Here is a 19,256-nt window from a genome sequence, read left to right on the forward strand (position 1 = left end):
CCTATCCTAACAAACCATTCATCAATGAAAGCTTATTTATTGAGCTTTCAGATGATGTATTAAGCTCAGTTTCAAAAAATGTACCCTTATGACTGGTTTTGTGGTCCATGGTCACAAATATAATTTAGGTAACACTTAACAATGAAGACCCAGTAGTTAATGTAATTGAAGAGCAATTAAATTTCCCCAAATTTTTTTTTTTTTTTTTTGCAATTTAGTTGTTCTGTATCCCATTTTTTTGCTCTCTTTATTTTTCTGGATTCTGTTTTAACAGTTAAGTACATAACACATCAAGTACTTTTGTACTTTCAGATGAATAAAATCGAAAAAAAGGAGTACTTTTACTTTTAAAATACAATTGGAATACTTTTTTTTTTTTTTTTCAAATGCATTTTTTTTTGCATTACATTTTTTTTTTTTCCCAAGTTAAAATTTTCTTGATTCTGTCTTAATGGTTCAATTAAATGTTAGTAATCAGAAAGTCATAAAATCATGAAACCTATACAATGTAACAGCAATTTATTAAAAGTTTAATAAAATTTAATGTTTAGGGCCTTGTGAAATAGGTTTAGGTTCTTGTATAATCCATTTTATTTTTATTATTATTATTTTTTTTCTGTTTTAATTTTTATGCATTACATTTTTTTTTTCTGGGTTCCCTTTTAAAAAAAATAAAAAATGTCCTGAATTCTGTTATAATGATACAATTAAATGTTATTAGTCATTTGTAATAGAGGTCGACCGATATGGGTTTTTTCAATAACCGATATTTAGAGGTCAGGGTCAGCAGATGGCCGATATCTTGAAGTTCTCCACTTTATTTGAATGCTAAAATGTCACACTAATAATAAGTGGATGCACATCGTTTCTAAACTTTACCTCATGAACAATGAACCATCTTGATTTCGTGCACTGCACAGTATTATTATAAAAGATTTAACCAAACAAATCGAACTTACCAAGTCTTAAATATATAAAACAGATAATATAAAAAAACTGTTAAGCATTTACATAAAAGTTTAAGAGCTGAGATTGTTAAACTTTAATGTTTAAAATATACAATTTTGAATACAGAAATATTAAATGATTTATATAACTGAACAGATCTGCCAGCAGATGGCGGCAAGGACACTGATTTAATTACTGAATCATATATTCATTGGATTCGTTTGAACAGCTGATTCATTCCTGAATAAAGCAAATGACTCTCTTTATGAATGGGAAATTGAATCATTTCACTAGATTCGTTTAAAAACACACGTTCATTCATAAACGAAACACCGCTGTTTAAATGGAGATGCAGAGCGGCTCAGTTGTGACTTGTTTCAGAATACTTTTGACGACAAAAGACAGCAAATCTTATTTTAGATGACGAAATAAAGCAAAATCGGGCAATAGTGTAATCTGCCTGCCACCCACCCGCACTTATATTTTTCTCTGATTTAGCAAACCGCACACGATCGTCCTATTACAATTATTCTAATTCTTAGTTTTGCATGCTGATATGAATGGATGGTTCATTTTAACAGCTGATTTTCACATCGCTGCACACTTACAGTATATAGGCTTAATCACTCGTGCTTTTAATCCAAATCCATGCTGAAAAAAATAACGTTTACTGACATCTGGACGTGACCATAGGTATAAACTCGCAGTATCTGAGGTGACGGAGAGGACGGCTTGGGTGCATCAGGTGCAATCATCAAAATATATTTAAAAGGAAGCTGGCGCCACGGTCCTGACCACGTAACTCCAGGTTCAGATGTTAGAAAATGTAGTTAATGTTTACATCATTATTGATTTATCTCAACCACGTGCGACCCACCCACAAGTAATTAGAATGCATTTTATTATAACCAGACACGTGGATATAACCACCCTCTGTGCATCAGTGTCTCTGAGCGAGGCGGAGTAACCACAAAGCTGCATTGTTTGTGAGAGCCGCCGCTGCCTTCACCCCATGCACACAGTGAAATTCTCTGACTTGGATACAGGAAAAATAAAACAGAACTTCTAACACTGGGGCAAATATGTTAGCAAACAAGCTGCTAATCGTTTTCGACTACAGTCTTTAAACTTAACTGCAAGTAAGCAAAGCTTTAACCAGCTGTAGCATTATGCCAGTTCTCGACGGTTCTATGATTTTCTTCCACTAAGTGAAAGCAACATTTGATAGTTTACTAGTAATATGTGAGATACATCTATTTAAAATCAGAAATCTGAGGATGCAAAAAAATCAAAAAGACTGAGAAAATCACCTTTAAAGTTGTCCAAATTAGGTTCTTAACAATGCATATTACAAATCAAAAATTACATTTTGATATGTTTACAGTAGGATTTTTACAAAAAATCTTCATGGAACATGAACTTTACTTAATTTCTTAATCATTTTTGGCATAAAAGAAAAATCAAAAATTTTGACCCCATGCAATGTATTTTTTGGCTATTGCTACAAATATACCCCAGCGACTTAAGACTGGTTTTGTGGTCCAGGGTCACATATATAGTACATATATGGCCATGGGATTTTGAAATATCAGAATTTTAGCCTTACCTTTATCTCTCAGTAATGTTATTGAATCTTACAAAAGTTTTGACTTGGGGTCCTCCACAGTAGAGTTTCACCGCACCAATAACACGGGGCTGCCCGCAGATGTGCCTGACTTTAAAATCAGCGCTACTAAACACGGAAATCGGCCGATGCCGATATATATTAAAAAATGGCAAATATCTGCCCGATATATCGCGGATGATATATCGGTCGACCTCTAATTTGTAATCGTATTTATTAATTTTTTTCCCCCCAGTAGTTCATAGATCCTGTTTTTATTTTTGATATAAAGTGCCATATGGAAAAATCAAAATATTTAAATAATATCTTTCTTATTATTTTATTGTAGAATATATTCTGCATTTTATATTAATTATATATTAGAATTGTGTTAAATATTTTATTATATTATTTCTTTTATATTATATATTAATATGAAATTATAATTTGTATATTAGTAAAAATGAAATGGTCAATTTCAGCCAACTGCGATAGTGAGTTATAATCATCTCGGCAACAACGATGGGCTCAATCTGTCGGCGCCGCAGCAGTTTCGCTCGAAAGAAATCTCAAAGAGTAATGTGGTGGATGACATGGTGCAGTCCAACCCCATACTTTACCAGCCTGGAGAGAAACCTGACCACTGCGTGAGTCTCACATTATATCACATATTGCTTATTGCATATGACATTACATTATATATTGCATATGACATTATATCACATATTACATATTACATACTGCATATGACATATCACATATTGCATATGACATTATATCAGATATTGCATGTTGCATGACATTACATTGCATATTGCATGTGACATTATATCACATATTGCATATGACATTACATATTGCATATGATGTTATATCACATATTACATACTGCATATGACATATCACACATTGCATATTGCATATGACATATCACATATTACATATTACATACTGCATATGACATATCACACATTGCATATGACATTATATCACATATTACATACTGCATATGACATATCACACATTGCATATGACATATCACATATTACATACTGCATATGACATATCACACATTGCATATGACATTATATCAGATATTGCATGTTGCATGACATTATATTGCATGTAACATATCAGATATTGCATGTTGCATGACATTAAATCAGATATTGCATGTTGCATGACATTAAATTGCATATTGCATGTGACATTATATCACATAGCATATGACATTACATATTGCATATGACATTACATATTGCATATGATGTTATATCACATATTACATATTACATACTGCATATGACATATCACACATTGCATATTGCATATGACATTATATCAGATATTGCATGTTGCATGACATTATATTGCATATTGCATGTGACATTATATCAGATATTGCATGTTGCATGACATTATATTGCATATTGCATGTGACATTAAATCAGATATTGCATGTTGCATGGCATTATATTGCATATTGCATGTGACATTATATCAGATATTGCATGTTTCATGACATTATATTGCATATTGCATGTGACATATCACATTACATATTGCATGTGACATTATATCACATATTGCATATGACATTACATATTGCATATGATATCACATATTGCATATGACATATCAGGTATTGCTTGTTGCATGACATTATATTGCATATTGCATGTGACATTATATCACATATTGCATATGACATTACATATTGCATATGATGTTATATCACATATTACATACTGCATATGACATATCACACATTGCATATTGCATATGACATATCACATATTACATATTACATACTGCATATGACATATCACACATTGCATATGACATTATATCACATATTACATACTGCATATGACATATCACACATTGCATATGACATATCACATATTACATACTGCATATGACATATCACACATTGCATATGACATTATATCAGATATTGCATGTTGCATGACATTATATTGCATGTAACATATCAGATATTGCATGTTGCATGACATTAAATCAGATATTGCATGTTGCATGACATTAAATTGCATATTGCATGTGACATTATATCACATAGCATATGACATTACATATTGCATATGACATTACATATTGCATATGATGTTATATCACATATTACATATTACATACTGCATATGACATATCACACATTGCATATTGCATATGACATATCACATATTACATATATACTGCATATGACATATCACACATTGCATATTGCATATGACATTATATTGCATATTGCATGTAACATTATATCAGATATTGCATGTTGCATGACATTAAATCAGATATTGCATGTTGCATGACATTATATTGCATATTGCATGTGACATTAAATCAGATATTGCATATTGCATGTGACATTATATCAGATGTTGCATGACATTATATTGCATATTGCATGTGACATTATATCAGATATTGCATGTTGCATGACATTATATTGCATATTGCATGTGACATTAAATCAGATATTGCATGTTGCATGGCATTATATTGCATATTGCATGTGACATTATATCAGATATTGCATGTTTCATGACATTATATTGCATGTGACATATCACATTACATATTGCATGTGACATTATATCACATATTGCATATGACATTACATATTGCATATGATATCACATATTGCATATGACATATCAGGTATTGCTTGTTGCATGACATTATATTGCATATTGCATGTGACATTATATCACATATTGCATGTTGCATGACATTAAATCAGATATTGCATGTTGCATGACATATTGCATATTGCATGTGACATTAAATCAGATATTGCATGTTGCATGGCATTATATTGCATATTGCATGTGACATTATATCAGATAATAATCAGTTTTACAAGGGATGAATCAGTTTTACAAGGGATGAACTGCTAAACATTAGGCAGAACATACCACAAAATCTCCTACCGGTTTTTGATTATTCGGACGTTTTGCTCAACATCATAGTTGGCGGAGCGGCGGCGCTTACCAAAGGCTTCAGGACGCGCAGGACGCGCAGGACGCGGGGGAAGCGCGCCGGCGCGCTCGTGAAGCTTCGTCAGCGTGGATTCAGGATGACACTGCCAGGCATACATTTGGCAAATCTCCGGTCTCTACCAAACAAAACGGACGAACTCCTTCTGCTCTCCCGGACAAATAAGGACTTCTCACACTCTGCTGCTCTGTGTTTCACGGAAACCTGGCTGAACGCGGCTATACCGGACAGCGCGATTCATCTCCCGGGATATCAGCTGTTCAGAGGAGACCGCGACGCAGAATCGACGGGGAAATCGCGCGGCGGCGGGACGTGCTTTTACATCAATGAGAGGTGGTGTACAGATGTAACAGTGTTAAAGAAAATATGCTGTTCTGATGTTGAAGCGCTTTTCATAAACTGTAAGCCGTTCTATTCGCCGCGAGAGTTTTGCTCGTTCATTCTCGTGAGTGTGTACATTCCACCGCAAGCGCACGTGAGCCTGGCGTTACAGAAACTCGCTGATCACATCACAGAGACAGAACAACAACACCCGGACTCTGTTTTAATCATTCTTGGGGATTTTAATAGAGCAAATCTCTCCCGTGAACTTCCAAAATACAGACAGCACATCACATGTCCGACCAGAGATAGAAATATATTGGACCACTGTTACACCACAATAAGGAATGCATATCACTCTGTCTCACGGGCAGCTTTGGGACTTTCTGATCACTGCCTGGTTCATCTTATACCAACCTACAGGCAACAACTTAAATCTGCTAAACCTGTAGCAAAGTCTGTAAAGAGATGGACCAACGAAACAGAGCGGGCTTTACAAGCCTGTTTCGAATGTACTGATTGGAGTGTTTTTGAAGCTGCTGCTACTGATCTGGACGAGCTTACAGAGACTGTTACTTCATATATCAGTTTCTGTGAGGATTTATGCATTCCTACCAGGACTCGCTTAACTTACAACAACGACAAACCATGGTTCACTGCAAAACTCAGACAGCTTCGTCATGTCAAAGATGATGCTTACAGGAAAGGGGACAAAGTCTTGTATAAAGAGGCCAAATACACACTGGAAAAGGAGATCAAAGTGGCAAAGAGAAATTATTCCGAAAAGATAAGGAACCAATTTCATTCCAGTGACTCTTCATCAGTGTGGAAAGGTCTAAAACACATCACCAATTACAAGACATCATCCCCCAGCACTTTGCAGAATCAGCAACTGGCAGACGATCTGAACGAGTTCTATTGTCGGTTTGAAAAGACACCATTTACACCTCCAACATCACCCCTCTCCCCCACTCCTGTAACACCCATTCAAATCAGTGAAGATGAGGTGCGCAAGGTCTTCAAAAAGAACAAAAGAAGAAAGGCACCAGGCCCTGACGGTGTGACACCTGCCTGTCTGAAAACCTGTGCAGATCAGCTGGCACCCATTTTCTCACAGATCTTCAATAGGTCTTTGGAGTTGTGTGAAGTCCCCGCCTCTCTCAAACGTTCTGAAATCATCCCCATTCCAAAGAAACCCAAAATAACAGGACTTAACGACTACAGACCTGTGGCGCTAACATCCGTCGTCATGAAGTCGTTTGAGAAACTGGTTCTGGCTTATCTGAAGGACATCACCAGACCCTCACTGGACCCCCTGCAGTTTGCTTATCGTGCAAACAGGTCTGTAGATGATGCAGTGAACATGAGTCTACATTTCATACTGCAGCATCTGGACAAATCAGGGACTTACGCGAGGATCCTGTTTGTGGACTTCAGTTCAGCCTTCAACACTATCATCCCAAACCTCCTCCTGCCCAAACTAACTCAGCTCTCTGTGCCCACATCAGTCTGTCAGTGGATCAACAGCTTCCTGACAGACAGGCAGCAGCTAGTGAGGCTGGGAAAATTCTCATCCAGCACCCGTACTATCAGCACTGGCGCCCCTCAGGGTTGTGTCCTCTCCCCACTGCTCTTCTCCCTGTATACAAATGACTGTACCTCCAAAGACCCCTCTGTCAAGCTCCTGAAGTTTGCAGACGACACCACACTTATCGGCCTCATTCAGGACGGTGACGAGTCTGCTTACAGACAGGAGGTAAAAGAGCTGGCTGTCTGGTGCAGTCATAACAACCTGGAGCTCAACACGCTCAAAACTGTGGAGATGATCATAGACTTCAGGAAAACCCCCCCTGCTCTCCCCCCACTCACCATCATGAACAGCACTGTTAACACAGTGGAGTCATTCAGGTTCCTTGGAAATACCATCTCTCAGGACCTGAAGTGGGACATTCACATAGACTCCATTGTGAAAAAGGCCCAGCAGAGGCTGTACTTCCTCCGCCAGCTGAGGAAACTCAACCTGCCACAGGAACTGCTGAAACAGTTTTACTCTGCCATCATTGAATCCGTCCTCTGCACTTCAATTACTATCTGGTTCAGCTCAGCTACAAATTCTGATCTCAGAAGACTACGTCGGATAGTCCGGACTGCTGAGCGAATCATTGGTACAACCCTCCCTACCCTTCAAGATCTGTACTTATCCAGAGTACGAAAAAGGGCTGCCAAAATTACTCTGGACCCCTCACATCCAGCACACTCACTTTTTGAACTGTTACCATCCGGTCGGCGCTACAGAGCACTGAGCACTAGAACGACCAGACACCGAAACAGTTTCTTTCCTCAGGCAATCCATCTCATGAACACTTGATCGTGGAACATACAACACTATACATTCTTTATTCATTTTTCCGTTATTTATTTAAAGCACATACTTACTTCCATTCAAATGTCTTTGCTATTTTTGCACATTGTCTGTCTTGTATACCTCTATATTGTTCTATTTATAATATGTATCGTCTTGTCACTGTCATTCTGTAGCACTGTGGAGCTCTGTCACAAAAACAAATTCCTAGTATGTGCAAACATACCTGGCAATAAAGCTCATTCTGATTCTGATTCTGATTCTGATATTGCATGTTGCATGACATTAAATCAGATATTGCATGTTGCATGACATTGCATATTGCATGTGAAATTAAATCAGATGTTGCATGACATTAAATCAGATATTGCATGTTGCATGGCATTATATTGCATATTGCATGTGACATTAAATCAGATATTGCATGTTGCATGGCATTATATTGCATATTGCATGTGACGTTATATCAGATATTGCATGTTGCATGCATGACATTATATTGCATATTGCATGTGACATATTACATATTGCATGTGACATTACATATTGCATATGATGTTATATCACATAATGCATATGACATATCAGGTATTGCTTGTTGCATGACATTATATCACATATTGCATTTGACGTTGTATCACATTGTATATTGCATATTGCATGACATTACATATTGCATATGACATATCAAATATTGCTTATTGCCTTATTACATATTGCATATGACATTATAACAGATGTTGCATATTGCATGACAATATATTGCATATTGCATGTGACATCATATTGCATATCACATTGCATATTGCATACGACATATCAAATATTGCATATTGCACATGACATTATATCACATATTGCATATAAGCAGCAGAAGCAACTAAAGCAAACAGAAGATGCTTCAACGCATCAATAATGTCTGACTGGTTTGTTTGAACAGGTGGTTATTAAATATGTGCCCTATGTGGGCGACAGCAAGCGTGCAATGGATGAGTACACTTCAGAGATCATGATGGGAGGGACGAACACGATCGCTCTGCACAACACCTGTGAGGTAAGATCATCATAAAATGACATTTTTAGGGCCCTTTGAAATCCATTTGATTTTCCCCCAAAAATTAAATTTAGGTTTTTTTTTTTTTTTCATTTTATTTTGTTCTGCATTCCATTTTGTACTAGATTCTCTCTTAATGGTCTAACTAAATGTTGGTTATCAAAAAATAAGTCTAGTTAATTTAAATAGAAAACTATAACATTTCATAAAGACTTGTTAACTAAACGACAAATAACTAAAATGACATGTTTAGGGCCCTACGAAACACTTTTTAATATTGACTCATGACACAAAGTTTTACTGTTTCTTGATTCTGTCTTAATGGTTCAATTAAATATCAAAATGTAATTTTTAAATCCATTGTTTGTTAGTTTTTTCCCCAAAATCCATTATTAATGCGTCTGTCATCTGCTTGTGTCCAGGACTCTCTGCTGGCCAGTCCTATTATTCTGGATCTGGTGATCCTGACAGAACTGTGTCAGAGAATCACGTTCTGCACTCAGGACGATCCCGTGTTCCAGGGCTTTCACAGCGTCCTGTCGCTGCTCAGCTTCCTCTGCAAAGCGCCGCTCGTCCCGCAGGGGGCGCCGGTGGTCAACGCCTACTTCCGGCAGCGGGCGTGCATCGAGAACGTCATGAGGTCAGATTTGAGCCCATGCATGAGTTTTCTGACAGCGTTTGCATGAGATTGCACATTGTTAAATATATTTGTTTCTGAATCGTAGAGCGTGTCTCGGCCTCCCGCCTCAGAATCACATGCAGCTGGAGCACAAGATGAAGACCAGCTTCATGCATTCGGATAAAAACCATATCCATCATCCGGTCCTCATGAACGGAAAGATCGAGCACGTCAACGGCTATCAGTCTGCCAAATACATCGACATAAACGGCCATGACATGGTGCAACACACAATCTCATAAAAGCCCATAAACTGGAACAAAACCAAACAAGACTAGCTCGATGTTGTTGGAAGTCTGATTGAAGTCAAATTCAATTGCTTTCTTATGCACAGCCTTGCTTGAGTTTTGTATTTGCACTTGTTTAGCGAGTACTGTATTTCTGGATGAAATATTCATCTATGTATTCCCACTTTGTAATTTTTTCCAGGTTTTGTACTTGAATGCACTGAGTTTTTGTTTGTTGAACAAAATGAATTAACTCCTGAAAAGTGAGAACTGTTGTTGCATTTGGCAAATGTATAAATACAGTTGTGATTGGCTTAATAATAAAATGATCAGGTTAAGTCTTCCTGGGATGTTTTTCATTTGTATGTTAGGTAATTATAATGTATTTACATCTAGTCATTTAGCAGATGCTTTTATTCAAAGCGACTTACAAATGAGGACGTTGGAAGCAATCATAATCAACTAAGGAGCAATGCTATGTAAGTGCTATAATAAGTCTCAGATTAGTTTAATGCAGTATACGTAGCAAGGTTTTTTAAGAATTATATAGTAAAAAAGAACACGATAGAATAGAAAAAGAATAGAGCAAGTGTTTTTTTTGTAAATTGTATAATAATAAAAAAGATAGAAGATCTAAAAAAGAGAAGTTTCTTTTTTAAGAATGTAAATAGAAATATAATGGAGAGTGCTAGAGTTAGAGGGTCAAATAAAGACAGAAGAGCTGTGTTTTAGCCGATTCTTGAAAATGGCAAAAGACTCAGCTGCTCTGATTGAATTGGGCAGGTCATTCCACCAAGAGGGAACATTTAAGGTAAAAGTCTGTAAAAGTGATTTTGTGCCTCTTTGGGATGGCACAGTGTTGTGGTTTTGTAGGCAAACAATAATGCCTTGAATTTTATGTGAGCAGCTATTGGTGGCCAGTGCAAATTGATAAAGAGAGGTGTGATGTGGGTTCTTTTCGGCTTGTTGAAAATTAATCTTGCAGCTGCATTCTGGATCATTCTGTAAAGGTTTGATAGAACTGGCTGGAAGACCTGCCAAGAGAGCACTGCAATAGTCCATCCTGGACAGAACAAGAGATTGAACAATAAGTTGTGAAGAATATTCCGAAAGAAAGAGCCTGATCTTCCTGATGTTGAATAAAGCAAATCTGCAGGACTGGGCAGTTTAAGTAGTGCGGTCTGAGAAAGTCAGCTGATCATCAATCACGATTTAAAGGTTTCTGGCTGTTTTTGAAGGAGTTATAGTTGATGTGCCTAACTGAATGGTAAAATTGTGATGAAACGATGGGTTTTGTGGAAACACAAGCAGTTCTGTCTTAGCAAGGTTTAGTTAAAGGTGACGGTCCTTCATCCTGCAAGAAATGTCTGTTAGACAAACTGAGATGTGAGCAGCTATCGTCGGATCATCCGGATAGAATGAGAGGTAGAGTTGAGTGTCTTCAGCATAGCAGTGATATAAAGAGCCATGTTTCTGAATGACAGAACCTATGCCATGTAGACAAAGAGGAGAAGTGGACCAATAACATAGCCCTGAGGTACTCCAGTAGTTAGAAGTTGCGACTTGGACACCTCACCTGTCTAAGATACCTTGAAGGACCTCTCTGAGAGGTAAGACTCAAACTACTGGAGTGCAGTTCCTGAGATGTCCTTTGCCAATAGGGTTGACAAGAGGATCTGGTGGTTAACTGTGTCCAAAACAGCAGACAGATCCAGCAAGATCTGGAATCTGCTCTTGCCTGTGTTAGGGCTTCAACAACTGAGACCAAGGCAGTAACGGTTGAATCTCCACTTCTGAAACCAGACTGGTTGCTGTCCAGGAGATTGTTCTGTGTGAGTAAGGTAAAGACTTGGTTGAACACAGCTCGTTCAAGTGTTTTTGCAATTAAAGGAAGTAGGGAAACCAGTCTGTAGTTCTCTAAAATAGATTGGTTCAGGTTGGGTTTCTTAAGTAACAGGGTTATACGAGCCTGTTTAAATGATGAGGGGAAAACTGTGTGAAGGGTTATGTTAATGATGTGAGATGAGTGCACAGGCATGGACAACATTTGACTCTTGAGTCAGGGGCAGCAAGAAAAAAATGAAAAATTCAGTGCCTTACTGTATTTGCAGCGCATCAAAACAGTCAATTAAAGCGCTGCACTTCAGCCCGGGCCGATGGGCCCCGACTTTTTTTTTTTACACCCCTACAGCCAATTTTCACGTCATAGTTTTGACCCAGCCGGCATTGGGCCTGTTTTAGGGTTCTCCTTATTTTTATATTTTAGACATCCATCAATTATGGTGAAGAAAAAAATGCCGCACTGGTGGAAACAACACGAGACTTCGCTTTCGCTTTCACTTTCGAGATCGGCTCGGATGCTGTTTAGTGTCCTTCAGCGCAGCTGGAAGAGATCCGCGTTCAAGCGCACAGAGTACGGTAAAACTCGCCCCAAGCACCGGCAAAAATAAATAACAATGAATGTGTCGAGGAAAGAGTAAGGACATATCTGAATTATTTATTAATAAACTTGTGTATTCTGAGTCAGTGTCACAAAGATCCTAACTAGCAATCTCCTCTTTGACGCGCCTTTAGAGAGAAATTAATCTTTACGGATTACATGAATGAGTTTTTGTTTTTGATTTGTTTTATTTCGTTAAGTAATAATTTAAAGCTTTCTATAAATATATTTATTATGTCTGTGAGGCATGCAAATGCAAAAAGCACGTTCTCTTTATTATCACTAAAAACGTCACTAATCTTAGTTCATAAGAGATCTCACAAAGTTCCGTTATAATTAATAAAGCTCTCTAAACTACACAGCAAATCTTTTATTTACATCGCGTCTACACTCATAAGATGATTCACAAACGCACAAAACGGCACTTAATAAAAACCGATCCTGCGCTTTCAGCGGTGAGTTTCAGCAGGATCTTTGGGACACTGACTCAGAATACACAAGTTTATTAATAAATAATTCAGATAGGCTATGTCCTTACTATTTCCTCGACACATTCATTGTTATTTATTTTTGCCGGTGCTTGGGGCGAGTTTTAGCATATTGTGCGCTTGAACAAACGAACGAAGGACACTAAACAGCATCCGAGCCGATCTCGAAAGTGAAAGCGAAAGTGAAGTCTCCTGTTGTTTCCACCAGCGTGGCATTTTTTTCTTCACCATAATTGATGAATGTCTAAAATATAAAAATAAGGAGAACCCTAAAACAGGCCCGATGCTGGCCAAGTCTGGACTATGACGTGAAATTTGGCCCTAGGGGTGTAAAAAAAAAAAGTCGGGGCTGAAGTGCAGCGCTTTAATTGACTGTTTTGATGTGCTGCAATAAAGTAAGGCACTGTTTTAATGCTTACATCCATTTTTTTAATTTTTTTTAATTTTTTTTCTTGCCCCCCCAGAATCAAGAGTCAAATGTCGCCCATGTATATATGGATATATATATATATATGGATGTTTGACAAATTGGCAGTAAAAAAAATGCCTTTTTTGTCATTAACCCCTCTGGCCACTGTGAACGTCAGGCCCTATGGCCTGTCAAAGTCTCCGACCGTCTTCCAAGGGTTCCTGAACGAGGTGTTCCGGGAGTTCCTCCATCAATTTGTGATCGCTTACGTAGATATCCTGATCTGCTCATGGAACCTGGCTGAACACCACCACCAGATTTCTCAGATCCTCCAACAACTGAGGAAACACCGGTATACCTAAAGCTTGAGAAATGCAAGTTCCACAAGACCACCATCCAGTTCCCTGGGCACATTATTAGCATGGAGGGTATCTAGGTGGACCAGGGGCAAGTTCAAGCACTCAGTACCTGGCCCCAGCCTCAGACCATCAAGGAACTCCAACGTGTCCTCGGATTTTTCAATTTCAACTGCCACTTCATCCACAACTTCAGAATCCTTACTGCACCCCTCACCTCCTTACTCTGTAAGCCGCCCAAATCTCTGTCCTGGAACCCTGAAGACGTCTCCTCTCTGGAGAAGCTGAAACAGGCCTTTTGCACCACTCCCAAAATGTTTTAAGTGGTCAGTGGGGTACAGTTGAGACACAATGTATCATTTATTTATTATGTTTATTGTTATTGTTTATTAGGTTTTTTTTGTGCATCTAAGCAAATGAGAATGATTCCCTGTAAGTAGTTTAAGTAAAGTTAAAAAACAGAGTTGGACTTAAGGAATGCAGTTGGGGAGCATTTTAAATAAGAAATAAAACCAACTATTAATCATTAATCACTGCTGGTAGTTTGTTTATTACAATAAGTAAACCAACATAAGGATGAGCGCTTTTTATTTTATTTAGTCTTTATCCATGTTTGAATGCTAAGAGTGAAAACATGCTCTTGATTTGTATTAGATGTATTGTTTTGAATATCTTAAGTTATTTAAAATGTTTTATTTTGTCATTCTTTATGTTTTTATTATTTTACGTTGTTAAAATGTTCTATATCTGTATCACAATATTTATATTTGATTGTATTGTATTTATAATCTTTTATTTGGTCATTAATTATTGTATATTTTTATCATTTTGTATTGTCTTAAGTTGATAAAATGCTATATTTCCTAATAAAAGCATTTTATTTAATTAGTTTGGATGGATGGAGTCTGTTCTTGGACTATGGTTAGATGTCTATTAAATTTTCACAGTCAGCTCAAATTCAGTCTGGTTTTACCCTAGACCCATATTCAGTGTTTATTAGACATACACATGTAGTCATTCAATAGCGGTGTAATTGTCTATTCTTGGCTATGGTTAGACGTCTATTATTTTTACTGACAGCCCAAATTTAGCCTTGCTTAGCCTAGACGTCAGGGCGGCTAATAGATGTCTTTTAAAGGCAAAATTGTTTGCTGGGAAAGCACTTCCTGCCTCGACATTTCATTCGGCAACGTCAGACAGTTTTAATTTATGTGCTGTTTAATGTTTGATGACCTCGTTTGTTTCTGCTTCGTCTTCACCGTGTTTTTCTCCATGCATTCAATACTCTTTCAGAAGATGCGTAGTTTAGCGTGTCGTACCATAAAACGGAAAACCGGAAAATTCCGTCAGTGGCGCGGAAAGAGTTAAAAAACGCATGCAACTTTAATAAAAGCGTAGGCTACTGTTAACGTGAAGATGTGATGTTTAATTACATGAGCAATCGAAGCGACAGCAGTCTTGAGAGAAAGTGGGAGGACGTGTATCTGCTCATTGCTACCAGTAGGCTATTTTTCACCTTCTGTCTTGGCAGCTTGAGTTTCTAGAACATTCCGATGCCCTGCAGAGTCTGATTGTCCTTCACTAACTCTGTAGCTTTCCACTGTTTTAAAAAAAAGTGCTTACAAATCTCCTTCGGCTCTGCAGAGTTGCAAACCTTTTTTTTTTTTTGAAATGTTTGTGCAAGCCCCATCCTTCACATCTAGGGCTGGATCACCAGATATTTTGTGTTAAAGACATAAAAATAACAATGCATTGAATTTTTAATATCTATTAATATTTTTCTTTTCAATAAAAAATATGAAATAAGCTTAAATATAAAAGATATGAAACGCATTTATTTTAAAGAGTGCATTGAAATTCTGCACTTATTCTGATGATTTTGACAAATGAGAAATGGTTTCACTTTAGAGGGATTATTTTTTCTCTCATTACTAATATCTATGGGTATGCTTCTACTATGCAAAACTAAATTAAATAAGATTGCATATGTTTAAATATAATTAAAATACATGACTAATATGTATTTTCTTTTGTGTGTGCATGTGACTGGGTTCAGTTTACACCATGTAGTTTAATCAAGCAGCTGCATTTCTTGTTGCGTCAAATACAATATTTCGTGACGCAGGCTTTTGTCACGCAGACTCCAGAAGCATCCATAGTCGCATTTTCTTTCACGAGCGGAAAAATACAGGAGATTTCGGTAGCTCCGCCTCTGCAGAATAAAGGGAGAGCGGCGCACGACTTAACCGACAGACAGAACCGGAGACGCGGAAGGTGCTCAACAACCTTCGACAACATTAAACTTGTATTAGAGACTATTTGAAGTCTTTTAATATTAAATCTTAAAACCTAAACCTTGCATAATACATTTTCCTTCTGCTTGGAGAATATCATTAAAGGTACGTGCTGCTGAATACTTTTTTAAAATCTTAGATTAGATTATTATACAATAATATATGAAATGCATGTTTAATATAATAAACTGTCGCTTCTGCATGTTGCACATACGCATGTTGCATCGGTGTATTTGACTTAAATTGCGTTGTTGCAGGTGGATCATCATGCCTGAGAAAGTTCGTATCAACAGCGCCGATGTGAAATACACTGACAAACACATCGTGTCGCGTTACTGTTACCACACTGCCTCTGTGCGTAAAGATGGAGACATGTTCACTGTGAGTCCCTGAGCCCTTTAATCTCATGCATTTCTGCTTTGTGCATTTCTGAATGCATTGCAACTTTATTAATGCATTTTCTTGATTTTTTAATATATATGTTTTTGCCTTTGTGAAACTATTGTTAAACATTGTACTTTGCATGTATTATGTTAATAAGGTGGCGCCCTCCAGCACCTGAATTAGAAATTGCATTGCATTTTTTCCTTTTCCGGGTAGTTGCGTACATGCAACTACTGGTAGACAACATTTTAAAGTGTTATGCATGTATTATGTTAATAAGGTGACACCCTCCAGCACCTGAATTAGTAATTGCATTGCATTTTTTTCCTTTTCTGGGTAGTTGCGTACATGCGACTGCTGGTAGACAACATTTTAAAGTGTTATGCATGTATTTTGTTAATAAGGTGGCGCCCTCCAGCACCTGAATTAGAAATTGCATTGCATTTTTTCCTTTTCCGGGTAGTTGCGTACATGCAACTACTGGTAGACAACATTTTAAAGTGTTATGCATGTATTATGTTAATAAGGTGACACCCTCCAGCACCTGAATTAGAAATTGCATTGCATTTTTTTCCTTTTCTGGGTAGTTGCGTACATGCAACTGCTGGTAGACAACATTTTAAAGTGTTATGCATGTATTTTGTTAATAAGGTGGCGCCCTCCAGCACCTGAATTAGAAATTGCATTGCATTTTTTCCTTTTCCGGGTAGTTGCGTTCATGCAACTGCCGGTAGACAACATTTTAAAATGTTTTGCATGTATTATGTTAATAAGGTGACACCCTCCAGCACCTGAATTAGAAATTGCATTGCATTTTTTTCTTTTTCCGGGTAGTTGAGTACATGCAACTGCTGGTAGACAACATTTTAAAATGTTTTGCATGTATTATGTTAATAAGGTGACGCCCTCCAGCACCTGAATTAGAAATTGCATTGCATTTTTTTCCTTTTCCAGGTAGTTGAGTACATGCAACTGTTGGTAGACAACATTTTAAAATGTTTTGCATGTATTATGTTAATAAGGTGACGCCCTCCAGCACCTGAATTAGAAATTGCATTGCATTTTTTTCCTTTTCCGGGTAGTTGAGTACATGCAACTGCCGGTAGACAACATTTAAAAATGTTTTGCATGTATTATGTTAATAAGGTGACGCCCTCCAGCACCTGAATTAGAAATTGCATTGCATTTTTTTCTTTTTCCGGGTAGTTGCGTAGATGCAACTACTGGTAGACAACATTTAAAAGTGTTTTGCATGTATTATGTTAATAAGGTGACACCCTTCAGCACCGAGTTCACCTTCTGCACCGAGAGGAAAGTGCCCCGGCTGGGTGTGATGCTCGTGGGATGGGGTGGAAATAACGGGGCCACGGTCACAGCTGCTCTCCTGGCCAATAAACTGGGTCTGACCTGGAAAACCAAGACCGGTGTGAAGGTACAGAGGCTTAGATTGTAACACAGTGTGTTAATGTTATGAATGATTATGTTGAAAAAAAGTTCTGTTAAACAATTCAAATAAATACACACACATACAGTATATATTTTAAAAATAGTTACACGTATTTACATGCATATTTTTACTAATCATTTATTTGTAAATATATTTTACATAGACAAATAACATTCTTCTTAAATATGTACATGCATGTGTGTATATTTATAAACAATTAAACAAAACGTTTTTCATTTAATCGCAAAAATCTCATCCAGGGGTATTTTTTGCCCCAATATCTTGCCTTTAAGGGCATAACTGCATTTATCGAGGTGTTGCCCTGCATCATTTTTGTGGACAGTCAACTGTATGAAATGTAAGATGACATACTTGCCACAGTGCCAGTGTGTTAACTGTGTTAAAATATTTTAATTGCGTTATATTTTCGCAACTAATTAATTGCGTTAACGTGTTAAAATTGACAGCACTAAACAATACATATTTTTCCAACCAATGAAAACCACTACCCTAAAGAATCATAATTTTTTTTGTCAAATCCTCTATGAGTCTAAAAAGATACTGGATAAACTGAAATGTATCATTGTAATTTTTCCAATTTCAGCCTATCCATTCTTTTAGGATTTGCATTATAAGTTATTGAAGTAACCAAACATTATTTCTAATTTTCTGTTATTTCAAAATGTTTAGGTTTTTTTATGTCTTAAAAATGTCTTGGTTATAGAAATGTTAACGGAATGTTCCATTTTATTATTTTGCAATCATTATGGAAATGTTACTTAAATTTTAAATGTTCTCTGAATGTGTGAAACAAGTAGCGACATTTAAAAAACAGATGAACGTCCAAATAAAATAGAAAAACCCCAGCATGAACTATGTATAAATAACGTTTCTGTGCTAACGTCTTGAGAACACTGTTAAAGATCAGATAACATTGCATAAACATTCTATTAACGTCACTGGAAGAACGTTAACATCCAAAGAATGTTTCCTGTCAACTGGGAATCAGCTTGTAATGTCCTCCTTTTAGAAAGCGAATTACTACGGCTCATTGCTGGAATCATCTACGGTGTGTCTGGGATCTGGACCTGATGGAGAGGTTTATGTTCCCTTCAGAGATCTGCTGCCTATGGTGCATCCAAATGACATCATTTTTGATGGCAAGTACATCAGCTGGCGTGGATCTGACGTTTCTGTTTGTCGTTGTGCAGTGATTGCTA

General features: G+C 37.1%; 2 protein-coding genes across 4 annotated transcripts in view; both read left to right on the plus strand.

Moving 5' to 3' along the window:
- LOC141344420 (inositol-3-phosphate synthase 1-A-like) overlaps nucleotides 1–19,256 on the plus strand; it is a 38,487-nt gene that overhangs the window by 4,429 nt on the left and 14,802 nt on the right. Inside the window, exons 1-4 of one of the 3 annotated variants that reach the window (XM_073849309.1) lie at nucleotides 16,174–16,310; nucleotides 16,463–16,586; nucleotides 17,860–18,021; nucleotides 19,067–19,196. The exons of 1 other annotated variant lie outside the window; for it this stretch is intronic. In XM_073849309.1, coding sequence (XP_073705410.1) covers nucleotides 16,473–16,586; nucleotides 17,860–18,021; nucleotides 19,067–19,196 — 406 coding nt within the window. In that variant the 5' untranslated portion in view covers nucleotides 16,174–16,310; nucleotides 16,463–16,472. Of the gene's footprint in view, nucleotides 1–16,173; nucleotides 16,311–16,462; nucleotides 16,587–17,859; nucleotides 18,022–19,066; nucleotides 19,197–19,256 lie in introns of those variants that run through there. One more of the 3 variants, XM_073849308.1, reaches the window with a different exon arrangement.
- Nucleotides 3,014–10,561, plus strand: LOC141344421 (inositol-3-phosphate synthase 1-A-like). The gene is made up of 4 exons (XM_073849310.1): nucleotides 3,014–3,198; nucleotides 9,199–9,312; nucleotides 9,735–9,952; nucleotides 10,038–10,561. Exons 1-4 carry the CDS (start codon nucleotides 3,145–3,147, stop codon nucleotides 10,231–10,233), a joined length of 582 nt encoding a protein of 193 aa, XP_073705411.1. The 5' UTR covers nucleotides 3,014–3,144; the 3' UTR covers nucleotides 10,234–10,561.

Source organism: Garra rufa, chromosome 10 (assembly GCF_049309525.1).
Source record: "Garra rufa chromosome 10, GarRuf1.0, whole genome shotgun sequence".
Lineage (NCBI taxonomy): Eukaryota > Metazoa > Chordata > Actinopteri > Cypriniformes > Cyprinidae > Garra > Garra rufa.